The sequence below is a fragment of the Schistosoma mansoni genome, chromosome W (assembly GCF_000237925.1).
Source record: "Schistosoma mansoni strain Puerto Rico chromosome W, complete genome".
Classification (NCBI taxonomy): domain Eukaryota; kingdom Metazoa; phylum Platyhelminthes; class Trematoda; order Strigeidida; family Schistosomatidae; genus Schistosoma; species Schistosoma mansoni.
Window position 1 is genome coordinate 54910879 of NC_031502.1, and position 14914 is coordinate 54925792.

General features: G+C 33.2%; 2 protein-coding genes across 2 annotated transcripts in view; both read right to left on the reverse strand.

The window, feature by feature from the left end:
- Positions 1-274: 274 nt before the first annotated feature.
- On the reverse strand, positions 275-2214 carry Smp_136480 (putative ccaat-box DNA binding protein subunit B; the record flags this gene model as incomplete). Its single annotated transcript, XM_018790195.1, has 3 exons — positions 275-351; positions 1203-1424; positions 1716-2214. 3 exons carry the CDS (start codon positions 2212-2214, stop codon positions 275-277), a joined length of 798 nt encoding a protein of 265 aa, XP_018655563.1.
- A 12258-nt stretch (positions 2215-14472) lies between these two features.
- Smp_136470 (putative rho/rac guanine nucleotide exchange factor) overlaps positions 14473-14914 on the reverse strand; it is a gene marked incomplete at both ends in the record, with an annotated part of 49812 nt that continues 49370 nt past the window's right edge. Inside the window, 2 exon segments of the mRNA XM_018790196.1 lie at positions 14473-14633; positions 14724-14910. Coding sequence (XP_018655564.1) covers positions 14473-14633; positions 14724-14910 — 348 coding nt within the window.

Below are 14914 nucleotides of genomic sequence, written 5' to 3' on the forward strand. Positions count from 1 at the left end.
ATGTGTATCATTGGTTTGGAATGAGAGTTTTCCAACTCCCCTAGGTGGACTCGCCGTGTCCACCAACCCGGTTAAAGCGTTGGACATTCGCTTTTCATCCTCTCAATTTCGTAAACAACAGTAGTGCCACGAGAAGGCCGTGAGTAGGACTTCCGTGATAGGGACTATATACGCGTGGCCATGTGAGAGCATTTGTAGAGAGAGAGCAGCCTCTCCCCACTCTATAATATAATATATACTATGATCAATATATCGTTTTTCCTTTATTATTCTATCAATCAACAAGAACACTATTATTATTATTGGACATTGTAATTCGAATCATAGATACTGCAGCATCATTATCAAAGCCTGTTACACAAAAATACAATTGAAATAAGCAAATAACTCAGTTATCAACGAAAAATTTCTGAGTTTACAAGAATGAAAATTCACAAACAGAGAGGGAGAGAAAGAGAGGGATATGGAAAGAATGACATTCATAATCACCACAACTGATCACAACATTCATAACAACAATGATACAAATTAAACATTCATAATAAAAGTAATTCAAATAAAGAGAACATACAATGATAAAATGTAGGAAGATCGAGTAACTATGTATGTATGTATGTGTGTGAGTGAAAGAGTGAAAGGGAGGGAGAGAGGGGAAAGTACAGAAACGAAGAAAACACTATTTAACATAATGATGAAACTGATAACATAAAGAATTTTATAAATTACAAGTTATGTAATCCAGTTTCCAATTTTTCTTCAAAAGTTTATGATAAGTAGGTACAAATTTAGTTTACATTAATCATGATTCACACTTACTTTTAGTTTCACCAAATAATTCTTATGAATTACTTAAAGTAGAAGTAGCGTATATGATGTTAGATGTGTATAGTAATGTAAATCCATATGTAAGTTTGCTTACATATATTCACGATCTATATGTATTAATGTTGATTCATCGACAAGTGGTCGACGGAGAAGTTATTTGTTACTAGGTAATATATGAACAGATGATAGTTATGACATTCAAAGAGGATCGAATTAACTGATTCTGATTAGTATTCACTTGTACAAATATCTGGTATTGTTGTTGCTATGATGTTTTTTTTTTAATGTACTGCTGATGTATTGTCAATTGAATAATGAAAGAAAGTAAGTAAGCAAATATAGATCAATATATTAACATGTTTTCAACCATGTTTCACATTTATTTTTAGTTTCATCAGATAATTTCTGATTTATTAATTGTTCTTGTGAATTATTTGAACTAATAAAGATATTTTCATTATCTTCAACATATTCTATTGAAATAGATGGAGTCTTTTCAATCTTTCTATTATAAATCATATTATGATTATGATTGTTGTTGTTGTTGCTATGCAAGATATCATTTTCATTATATATTGTTGATATCATTAATTGTTCATCTATATTAGATAAACATGGTAGACTAAGTGAATTGGTTAAGTTCGAACCCATATGATTACTACTACTACTACTACTATTATTATTAGTAGTAGTATTAGTAGTATTACGAGTAATTGATACAATTTTATTATAATATACACTTAAATATTTATGAAATTGACAAAATGTATTAGATGAATTCATTGTAAATGATTCAAGTATATCCCATAATCTTGGTCTAGTTATATTACTATTATTATTATTATCATTAGTAGTATCATTATAAGTAGTATCATGAATAGAAGATAAACTAAAAGATCGTTTTAATTGTAAATCATCAAATTGTTGTTGTAATTCTGTACAAATTGTATTACATATTGGACATATTTGTTGATTATCATTTAAATTTAATTTATACATTTCATTATTTGATAAATCTTCATCATCATCATCTATATATTCATTGACATATGAAAGACTTGGTACATTTACAATTAATGAAATTGTGGATGTAGTGAAATTAGGTCGTTCTGGTAATTTCATATGAGATAATGAATTCAAATTCCCATTATCATTATCCTTACTATTATCATTAGGATTAGGATTACTACCTGGTACCGGAACATTGTATCGTTTTTCAGATGAATTACAATATGAAGTCATTTTATAATTTGATCTTATTAATGATTTACGATTTGATACTAATCCATTAGAATATTTATCTAATTCAAAATCTTTCATTATGGACATTGAATACGAATGGGGGTAGGTTATATTCAAGTTTTCATTAGAATTTGAAGATTGATACATATACAACAAGAAAGAAAAGAGGATCCATTCTTTGAATAAACAATCTGTAATTTTATTTTTTTAATTTTTTTTTGCATAACACCGCACAATTTATATTTACCGGTAATTTTTTTGTTGTTGGTATAAATCGATAAATATTATTGGTTAAATAATTTAATCAATATATCAAGTTCATTTCGACCAATCAAATTATTTGTATAAAACTAAATTCTGATTGGATAAATATATATAATTGACCATGAAAGATTGATAGTATGTCTTATTAAAATATTATTAGATTATAATAGACATTAGCGTTTAAATAAGTCATTTGAAAGAATGTTATACGGAAGATCTAAATGTCAGTCTTGAATTCTAGAAGGTTTTTAGTCTCATCCTTTTTCTTTCTTCTATTTGGATGACTGGATTATGAAGACCTCGACATCAGAGGGGAAGTACGGAATATAATGGATAGCTTGCATGCGACTAGTTGATTTGGACTTCTCAGATGACTTAGTCCTTCTTTCTCATACATACCAACAAATAGAGGTCAAGAAAAACAGTTTAGAAGCAGCCTTTGAATCAGTAGACTTCAACGTATACAAAGGAAAAAAAGGAATGCTCAAATACAATACAGAGAACACCAAACAACCCAATCAAACTTGATGACGAAACTCTGAAAAAAGTGGAAATATCTACGTATCTGAGAAACGTCATCGATGAACAAGGAGGGTCGGATGCAGACATAAAGTAGAGGATTGGCAAAGCAATGATCACATTCTTACAGTTGAACAACATATGGAACTCAAAACGACTATCAACCAATGTCAAAGTCATAATCTTCAGTACGAACGTCAAAATAGTTCTATTGTATTGAGCTAACACTTTGAGAACTACTACAACCAACATCAATGGGGTAAAGTACTTATAAAAAATTGTCTACATAAGATACTAAACGTCCGTTGTTGACAGGATACCATCAGCGACAGCTTGCTATGGGAGAGAACAAACCAGCTCACATGTGAAGAGGAAATTAGGAAAGGACGTTGGAAGTGGATAGGACGTACATGTGGGAAATCATCAAATTCCATCGCAGGCAAGCGCTGACTTGGAATTCTGAAGGGAAACGGAAAAGTGGAAGGCCAAAGAACACACTGCCTCAGGACTTGGAGTCAAACATGAAAAGGATAAATAGCAACTGGAAAGAAGTGCCAAGACGGGGTTGGGTTGAGATTGTTGCTGGGTGGCCTATGCTCTTCCACGAGGAGTAACGGGCGTAACTATGTAAGTAAATAACAGCTATCAGATTCGAGCTGTAGATCTTATTATTTTCTTGCTTCAGACTAGATTTGTAATGCCGCCAAAAACTTGTCCATAAAAATGGCATTTAATTAGTCTTACCACTTTCTGTATCTATTTGAATGAAATTATGTATTCAGATTGTGTATGATACTTTTTCCTATTTAAAGCTCCGAAATTCGCTCATAAAAGTCGCCCCTATTGTATCTGTGATCACTTTACATTGATAATATATATTACTATTATGTAGGTGAGCAGTATTCCCGAGATTTTAATTGAACTTTCACGTTCTTTCGAAGTTATTTTCTGCAGCGATTGATACTCTGTTAGAAAATTATAACTAACTAAGTGATTAAGATTCTGTAGTTTAAAACCCTATATTTCCAGGTTAAAGAACCGTTCGTCCGTATATTTAGATAGTTATGTGACGATTGTAATGGTTTGTCAATTAAGATCAGTCTATCTATAATGAAAACTATAGCGGATTATGGATAGTAGAGTACTTTTCGCTCCATCATGATAATAGTCTGGCTGTAAATGATCGGATATAAAATGCGTCCATAAAGGAAATTCTTATTTATACTTATGAAACCTGATCCTTTCTTTTTTAGAATGTTAATTAATTTGTCATGTTTGGGTTACTTCAGACGTTATCGGACATGGCTCAGAATCAAATTCAGTGAGGATGATATGTTATATATATTAAACTTCAGTTGCTTCTACTTCCCATACTTATATGGAAACATTTCAGCAAAGTACTTGATTATCTTAACTGTATTAGTTTTCATAAAACCAAATAATAGTCATTTACCAACGGAAATAGTCACTGAGTATCTCTACAAATTTCCTTAGGGCTTTTTAAAAAAGGGGGGTAAAGAATAAGTAATCTGATTCTGATATAAATGAGTGGGTTTTAGAATGAAATGAACTAACAAATTGTCATAAACACTATGAATCCTACAAAACCATGATCATTTCCCTGTTCTTAGTACTTGTCTTTTGATTTTGAAGAACTGTTATTGATCACAAAGTGCATACAAAATGCGCACGAAACTGATAGGTCCTGGGTTCGAATCTCATGAGGTGGGATCGTGGATGCGCACTGCTGAGGAGTCTCACAATAAGACGAAAGGACCATCCAATGCTTCCAGGTTTTCCATGGTGGTCTAGCTTCAATTGATTCATAATCGATGTGCATCAATAAAGAAATATATCCCGAAACTGATGAAACACAATTTAATGTTTATGCATAATCTTTGATAGTTTTCTTTCAGTTACTAGTTACCATTTGAAGTCTTAAATAGGAACTGTGTAACAGTCGTAAACGAAGAGACACAAACTGTTTACAGTTGAATAATCACTGAAAAGTAATTCACACCACTTACTTAATCCTTCAGCGCTTATCGAATTTTATCAAGGAAATTGTAATGTGGTCATTACTCTAGAAAACTCAATATCATATGTACTATTTTGATATGTTAAGTGACTTGGAGTAGTTTCAGTTTTTCAAGAGGTCGGGCGTATTCCGAACAGCTCAATGTTGCAGTTCTAAATTATAAAGTTGAATCATACAGCCGTTTTGTCCTATTGTGGGCCGTCCACTGCTTCCAGATTTTCCATGGTGGTCTAACTTCAATTGACTCATGATCTCAACTATTAAAATTACTATAATATAGACAAGAAAAACCCTTCTGAATCATACAGGTTCGAATACCACAAAGAGAATCAAACCCTTCGAGACTGCAATTATGTGTTAAACAACATAGAACTCAAATAAACCATCGTTTCCTGTCGACTACTTCTAAGCAATGATTATTCGATTGAGATATTTTTATGATGAACAATTATCCAAAAATAATAATCAATTCATTTATTGAGTTATTATTACCAATGACCATAATTTCTATATAGTTGAAATCAAGAGTCAATTGAAGCTAGACTACCATGGAAAACCTGGAAGCAGTGGACGGCCGTTTCATCCTATTGTGGGACTCCTCAGAAGTGTGCATACACGATCCCGCCTCGCGAGATTCTAACCCAGGCTGTTGTGTAACATTCGATCTTTCAAAATCTAATAACATCTGTCCTTGTATTAGTATGGGCTATTGTTCGTTCCAATCAAAATTACGATATTGTAAACAACATTACGGCGTTATTTCAGTTTAGAAGAAAGCTACAAACCCTTTTTATTCAATACTTGGAAACTTTGATTATGTAGAAATAACACCCTTGTGTTTATATTATATCCAATACTTGAGGCCCTATCATAATCTTAACTATATTATGCAATATCACTTCGTTTTCATTGACTTCCACTTGAATAAGTTTACATATGCTTACTAGTGACTGGCTCCAAGAGATGTTTCCTTGAGTTCTAGTGAGAAACAGTGACCAGTGGAGTTCAACCAGGTCTGTTGTGAAGTAGTAACTCACTGAAGACAATGGTGGATAGTTGCTCAACTTCGTGGATTGGTTGAAGTTAGACATTAACACCGTTTGTTGCCGGCTCAGTGGTCTATCGGTTAAGTGCTCTGGCGTGAGACTGGTAGATGCTGGGTTAAAACCCCGCTCGAGAGGCTGGATCGTGTATGCGCACTGCTGAAGAGTCCCACAATAGGACAAAATGGTCGTCCAATGTTTCTAGGTTTTCCATGGTGATCTAGCTTCAATTGATTCATGATATCAACTATATAAAATTACTTAAATCTCTACAAGAAACTCCTTCTGATAATGACGATAATTTCGGTTTAAAAACCTTTTTTCCATCATATAATTAATTACCTACCACCTAATTTAATAATTTCTTTTTTCTTCATACACTTTACGGTAATCCATTTGTTTATTTATGTATATGTGTATGTGTGTGTGTGTGTACGTAACCATGTGTTTACATTCGTTTTAATAGTTTAAAGAAACATGATTTATTGTTTATTCCTTTTAAGTGGAAGGCAAGATACACCTAACATGAAGTTAAAAAAAACAACATTTAGATGACAAAAAATCTACCAAACAAACAACAACTTACAAACATATAGACGCCTCCTCCCACCCTCAAACACACCCAAAAACATGCAAAGAGGATAGAAACAAGAGAATAATAGAAGTAATAAAAATATGGGGAATTGAATATCGTGACCTTGAAAATGTTCACCTTCTAGTTGTCCTTCATCTTTCTTCTTTTTTTTGGTAATAAATATTTTATAATCACGTGATTCAGGTGAAAAAAAATGATCAAAAGTTCATATTTTGTTTATTTATTTTAACAAATCGAGTTAATATCTGAGTATGATTTATATAAGGCGCTTTTAATTTATTATCTCTTCCTCTCCCCCCTTCTTTCCAATAAAATAGATATAAATCAGAATGGGTTTTGTGGAGATTTCAGTATTTTCATAGTTGAAATCATGAGTCAATTGAAGCTAGACTACCATAAAAAACCTGGAAGCACTGGATGGCCGTTTCGTCCTATTATGGGACTCCTCAACAGTGAGCATCCACGATCCCGCACTCGCGAGATTCGAACCCAGTCTCTCGCCAGAGCACTAAACTGATAGACCACTGAGCTGGCACTCAACGGTGTTAATGTCTAAATACATATAAAGTTGAATGAAAATGAATATTGTTATTGAAGATTGAATTATGATATGAGTCTTTATTTTTAGTTTTAGTTTTTAGAAAAAATATCCAGATTATCAAAGAAAACAGTTAATTATTTTATTTGTTAGATAAAGATTTTTTCATACTCTGGTACGGCCGAGAGTGGAGAGACTCCGCTCTCCCTCTCGAAATGCTCTCACATGGCAACGCGTATATAGCCTCTACAAGGGAAGTCCTACTCACTGCCTTCTCGTAGCATCACTGTTGTTTACGAAATTGAGAGGATGAAAAGTGAATGTCTGGTGCTTTAACCGGGTTGGTGGACACGGCGAGTCCACCTAGGGGAGTTGGAAAACCCTGATTCCAAACCAATGGTGCACATGGGCTCCAGTATCCTGAAGGAACAAATGGCGTAGAAACCAATCGTTGGTCACCAGCTACCATGGGACTGCATTTCCTTACGATGCTCCACTGACTTGTAGATCAGATCTTTAGGTCTAAGTCTCGGGGTGTGGCTCCCTAAGAAAATCACCTGCTTCAATCTGAGCACCTGATCAGTATCGCAGCCTACAAACAAATCAAGTGACTTGAGTGGCGCATATATACTTGGTGCCCATTTGTACTAATATTTATTTGTCCAAATAAATAAATAGAATATTTTTGGAATGTTATATCGCGTGGAGATTTATGAATGATAACTTTGTAAACTATTTATGTACTAATATGATATGTATATTTCCTATTGTATAAATGTTAAGTAGCTTAACTGTTCATATTCGTATTCCTCTTATTATAAGCTTCATTTTGACACTATTACTATATGATTTACCATTCTTGAGTTATCCCTAGTCTATTAATTACTGCCTCGCACATTCACAGCCACATTATGCTGAATCTTGTACAAATGTTATTTTCGATTTTATGGTACGATATGGTCAGTTTGTTTGGTATATAAACCCAGTATATTTTGAAATAAATGATTCATATTGCAGAGGCTGTTATTGGTGTTCTGAACTTAACTGGCTAGGCTAGGCAGAAAGCAGGACCGATACGTACTCTAGACTGCTCGCACGGGTTTTATGTATCATTGCTTTGATCGATAATTCACTCCTCTTTGAAAGGCGGTCTCATCAATCATATACTAAACAGGTCATCAAGGCACTCACTCACTCGATATAACATTGACATAATTGAATATACATATAATATAATCATCAGGATTTGTGATTAGTTGGTCGATATCATAATTAATGAGTTATAAGTTAAATTTTACAACTAATTGAAGTTGTCCTTGTCAGGAACCTGAACAATTAACTTGTGAGCCAAATAAAATCAATGACAATGAAATAATTAATTAATTTATATTACTACAATGTAAAATACATAATCATGTATTAGTTCAACACAAGAGAATGACGATGTGCAAACCTTGATGTTAGTTAGTTTTAAGTTAGTTTCAGGTTAATCTAATGTACCCCAGACAGAAATCAGGACCGACAAGTATTTTAGACTGCTCATACGCGTTTCGTGTGTCATTGGTCCGCTTCATAATTCACTCCTCTCCAATTTGCTATCGTATAACGTCATATATTAACTGGGCAATCAAGCAATCGATACAACACATTTCTAGTTAATCTAAAATTGAGATAAAAAAATGATCGAACAGTTTGGTTCAGCGACAGAACAAGTTTTCCAGTAAGATTTTTATGACAAAATAGCAGGATGAATCAAAGGATGTAGTAGAAGAGTTCTTACCTCAATGGTTAATGTTGATTTTTAATTCAGTCAATTCCTATCAATAACTTTAGTTTGACACTCATCAACGAATTGCATTCACAAAGAATCCAATGCAAGAACTTCATGCTTCATTAAGAGAATGATACAACCGAAATTACTTAGTTCAGATATAGTGACTGACGTCAGTTCCCCCAGTAAAATTTATTTCAGGGTTGTCATTATTAAATTACATCACTTAAAGTTTCGGAGTTTTGTTTTAAAACTAGTCATAAATGAGAGTTAAACTTTAATGAGAATAGAGGAGTTTGATTTGACTTATTATATTCCAAGTCCGTTGTCTAGTACTATTGAGTTCGATACAATATATAGAAATCCTGATTGGTAAATTAAGTAGAAGTGGACTTTGGATGGAGTTCTAGATTAGAATGGATAAAAACTGTTCAGTACTCCATGGTATGTAAAACTCCTCTAACCCATGTTGGTTCATGATAAAAGGTCATGATATAAGGTCAATAAGAACTAATCAACATCGAGGTGCACAGAACAAGCTGTGAATCACATGTGGAGAAATTCAAAAACTTTATTTCTATCCGTAGTTTGTGCTGACGATGTCGTTCAGAAGGACGATGAAAGCTCAACGACCAAACCATCCAGCTCACAGAAAAAAACTCCATCGAAATCACGAGTCAATTGGTAGGTCCTGGGTTGGAATCTCGCGAGGCGGGATCGTGGATGCGCACTGCTGAGGAGTTCCATAATAGGACGAAACGGCCGTCCAGTGATTCCAGGTTTTCCATGGTAGTCTAGCTTCAATTGACTCATGATCTTATATTTTCTTATTTTGTTCATGGAAATCTAGGATAATGATAATTCGAAATATTTCGTCTTGGGATTTTACTTATTTGTAAAAATGAACTCCATTAAGTTTATAATACATACATTAGATACAACGTTCCAATTTAAAATTAAAATGATCTTGATCTGTATCCGGGATATTAGTTACTAACTACCTTGATCAATATATATTTAGTTCAAAGTATTTGATTACTAATAAGTAGTTGAACACCTAAACTAAGTCATTACCAGGAAGAGTTTGAGTTATGCGGTTGTTAGTATTAAGGACTGAAATCTGATCGCTCTTTGTTAGTATATGTGAGTCTCGTTGACATTACCTATTTATAGCCACTTTTATGCAAGTTATATGTAGAATGGAAGGATTATGACAAACAGTGGAATACAGGACTGGTGTCCCGTCCTATATGGGACTCATCGACTAGATATATTTTCTCCCTATCAGAATTGATGTTTACTACGGGACTCGAAGCCATCAGTGCTGGGATGCGGGTACATCCATATGACTAGCCCAAAACTTGTAATTTTCTAATGATATTAATGTTGTATAACCTGACGTCATATTTTATGGTATTAAGATAAACCATGACAGTACAACTTTTCAACGGTTAAAAACTTCACATCATCATCTGAAGTTCGGAAAAGCTGTACTAGTACAATACAAGCTATAATGTGATTATTATAAATAGACTGAATACTAAGAAAGAGAATTCAAGTGAATACGTTCATTTTCTGCGATATATCATTAAGATTCGTTGTTAAAAGTTAACCTGCTGTTTTAATCAGTATCTGTTCACTGCTTAGAATTATCTATTATGTGGATGCGCACTGTTGAGGAGTCCCACAGTAGGACGAAACGGCCATACAGTGCTTCCAGGTTTTCCACAGTGATCTAGCTTCAATTGACTCAAGATCTTAACTATATAATATTATATTATGTAGTTATGACATATTCATTAGAGTTCATTTAAAATAACATGTGAGAATAAGTGTTTTATTTCGATTGTCGATTAAATGTACCAGAAGGGGTTCTGTGAAGATTTCAGAATTTTCATAGTTGAAAGCATAAGCCAATTGAAGCTAGACCATCAAGGAAAACCTGGAATCACTGGACGGCCGTTTCATCCTATTGTGGGACTCCTCGGCACTGTACTGTTTAGGTACATTTGTATAAGTTAGTAAGTTTTGCCTTCGTCACTATGATGATAAGTTTTTAGATGGTAAATCGATATAAACTGAACGACTATTAAAAACAAGAGGTTGTCGAACATACTATGTTCTTCATCGTTGTTTGGTATTCAGTATCCAAGACATACCGACAATAAGAAAGAGACATGAAATCTAGATTAATTGGTTTAGCCATAAGCCATGTATGTCTTGCAGCTGCTAATCTATAGCAATTCTCCTAAAATCAATTCTGTTTGCGGTTAGCTGTTTTTAAACCCTTTTATTAACTTACTTAAAAGACAATGTTATTCCGATAGTAACAATTCGTCTATTTCTTTGTACTATTATGATCACTTTCTTGCCTATATAAACGTGTCCTCTGGATCACACGTTACAGCCCACGCATATATCTCTCTCTTGCTTAAATGTTGATAAGGTTAAATATCACTCGTCGATTTATTCTCTTCCCCATGTATAATTATGTACTCGTATGGTATTATTAGCCTTTCCCTTGCCCAGTTGCGTCTTGTCCCTGTATTCGCTCACTCACACATATTGTCCTTTCTCTTTCAAATTCTCTCGATATGCTTATAACTTTGTTGTCTGTACTGTTCGCTAATGCCAAAACTCTATTGTGACAAATGGATAAAGAATTTCTTTCCAAAATCCAGATTTGTATAATAATCGTTATCGAAGTGATTGATTAACGAAGTTAAGTAACTACAAACCAACTTAAGGGTGAGAAAGTCATTCTTCAACGATGTCCAGTTTTGATCATGTCATATCACAAAGTAACTGAATTCTTATGTCTTTCAGTGTCTCAATACTATTCTATTTACTAAACAACAAAGTATGTCATGGTGAGTCTGTTCACTTATCAGAAACCCCATACTAGGACCGAACTAACTGTTCATTATATTTTATAGTTAAGATCATGAGTCAATTCAAGCTAAACCACTGTGGAAAACCGAAATTAGGTCCATACTCCATATGTTCCTCTAGCATCCTGCACCCCATGTGCAGGAATAAAGGTTTCCCAACTTTTCTAGGTGCATCCTCCGTATCGACCAATCCGGTTAAAGCACTGGACGTTTGCTTTTTGTCCTCTCAATTTCGTAAACTACACCTCAACCGCGTATATATATATACCGGTTAAAAGAGAACAGATTTTTTGCTTTATCCTGGACTTTCATATCATTGTTCACTGATGATCTCTTGTCAGATTAAACTTGAAGTGTTTAGCCTACCACTTATATAACACAATTGTTCATTCTTAATTGATCTATAATGTTTGTCATATGAAAAATATTTTCATAGTTGAAATCATGAGTCAATTGAAGCTAGACCACCATGGAAAACCTGGAAACATTGAACGGCCGTTTCGTTCTATTATGGGACTCCTCAGCGGTGCGCATCCACGATGACAAATAGTCTGTTTTGTTAACTGTATCCAAAAACTATCCTAAAGACTATAAAAAGGTGTTATGATGCATTTATACTGACCCTTACATGTATTTATTCTCGTTTAATTGCATACAATTTTGTTAGTGAACATAAAAGTGGGCGGTAGGTTGTTGAGTACTAACCATTACAATGTCTGAGTAATAAATCTTAATCAGCTATTTCCATATTCAATAACACAATATTGAATTCATAAAAGTAAACAGAAAATCTGAACAGTTTAAAGAATTCTATAATTAGAAAAATAAGGGGGGCTGACATTTGGAATTAACATCTTTTTTCTTTAGCTACACATCAACAAGACTGTATTAGAAATTTCTGATTCTTATTGTATATATATATATATTTCTGGTTAGCTTTTTTTTTAGAGAGTTAGTCTTCTACAGGAAGGGGCTCAACCCTCCTCCTTTACCCGGGCTTGGGACTGGCAGCAACTCTAGAAGAACTACAGGCGGAAAAGAGGAAGGCTAAAGAACACATTACGCGGGAAGATTGAAGCAGATATGAAAAGGATGAATGTTAACTGGAAAGAATTTGAAAAGATTGCTCAGGACAGGGTTGAATGGAGAATACTGGTGGGTGGCCTATACTGTATATATATATACTAATTAGGGGAAATAATTACTAGGTGGTATTACGTAATTGAACTTAATAAAAACAAAATATATCAAACAATTACTTATTAAAATAAACAAAGGGAAAGGCGATACTTTCTGATACAATACAACATACACCAGTCAAATTACACTTGACAGAGAAGCTTTGCAGGATGTGAAAACCTTTACAAATCTGGGGAGCATCATTGATGAAAACGGTGGATCTGATGCAGATGTGAGGGCGCGGATCAGCAAAGCAAGAGCAGCATATTTACAACTGTAGAACATGTGGAACTCAAAACAATTGACAACCAACACCAAGATCACAATTTTCAATACAAATATCAAGACAGTTCTACTGTATGGTGTGGAAACGTGGAGCACTACGATAGCCATAGTCCAGAAGATACAGGTGTTTATTAACAATTGTCTGCGCAAAATACTTCCGACCCGTTGGCCAGACACTATCAGCAACAACCTACCATGGGAGAGAACAAACCAAATTCCAGTGAAGGAATAAATCAGGAAAAAGGGCTGAAAGTGGATAGGATACACATTGAGGAAATCACCAAACTACGTCACAAGACAAGCCCTCACATGGAATCCTGAAGGTCAAAGGAGAAGAGGAATACCAAAGAACACATAACACCGAGAAATAGAGGCAGACATGAGAAGAATGAACATTGATTGTATCGAACTAGAAAGGAAGGCACACGACAGAGTGCGTTGTAGAATGCTGGTCGGTGGCCTATACTCCATTGGGTAGTAACCATCATAATTAAAGTAAATAAAGTAAAATATGACTTATTAATATAATATAAATAGTCAAAAATAATTTAGACTCACTGATTTTTTATTTATTATAAAATGTAATTATATTCAAATTGTCAGTATACACAAATAATAAAAAAGTTAAACAATATAACCAATTTAAATTAATAAATAAAAAATAAAAAAAATTTTTAATTTTTTAAATTTTTTTCTTTTTCTCTTTTTTCTTTTTCTGTTTTTTCTCTTCTTTTTTTGAAAAAAAATCATATTTTATTCAAACTATATACTTCTATATATATATATTTTTTGTATTTTAAATGAATAAAAAATAATAAAATGAAAGACAATTGATTATTGAATTTTATATTGATCATAAATGTTAATGAATGAAGATCGAAAAAAACACAAAAAAAACAAACAAAAAAAGAGGGGGGGATGTTTGAAAAAATAATTGTGTATTATGTGTTATCGAGTCAGTTGTGTGTGTGTTTGTTTCGTTTTGTTTGTTTGTTTTTTTTCTTGTATCTTCACCGATTCTTATATAATACAAGAAATAATAAAGGATTTATATATATATATGAAATGATGAAATATAGTAATATTAATATAAAAAGAAAATATCAAAAAAATTATTCATACTATTGAAGTAGTTGCTAAGGCAACTTTTTTTTTTTTTTGGAGGGGAGAGGGGAAAGTTTCTATCACTGTACAATAAACTGGTAATTATATAAAATTTATATTACCAGATTATATAACATAATGAAAAAAGAAGGGGGTATTCAATTAAGAATATACAAATTCATAATTTAATTGTGATCTGATCTTCACTACTATCAGATCGTTCAATATTTAATAAGGAATGATGAACTGATGAACGTTGTAAACCAGTTGAAAGTAAATATCGATTATTATCATTACTATTGATTATTTCATCAGAATCAGATTGAACTTTACAGATCACTATTGATGGATAATTAACAGGAACTTTCATTTCAGTTTTCAAGGATGTTAAAGACGATGATGATGATGATGACGATAATGTTGAATTACTAGATTGACAATGATCTTGTTGATTTATATTACAATCATCATTATTATTAATGACTGCGGAAGATGTAAACCTCGACGACTGACGAATAGGGATTGTATGACTGACTTTATCTAAATCTAAATTGGATGATCCAGATTTCAATCGTTGATCACTTAGATCACGTGGAAATCTTGGTTCATTTTGATAATTC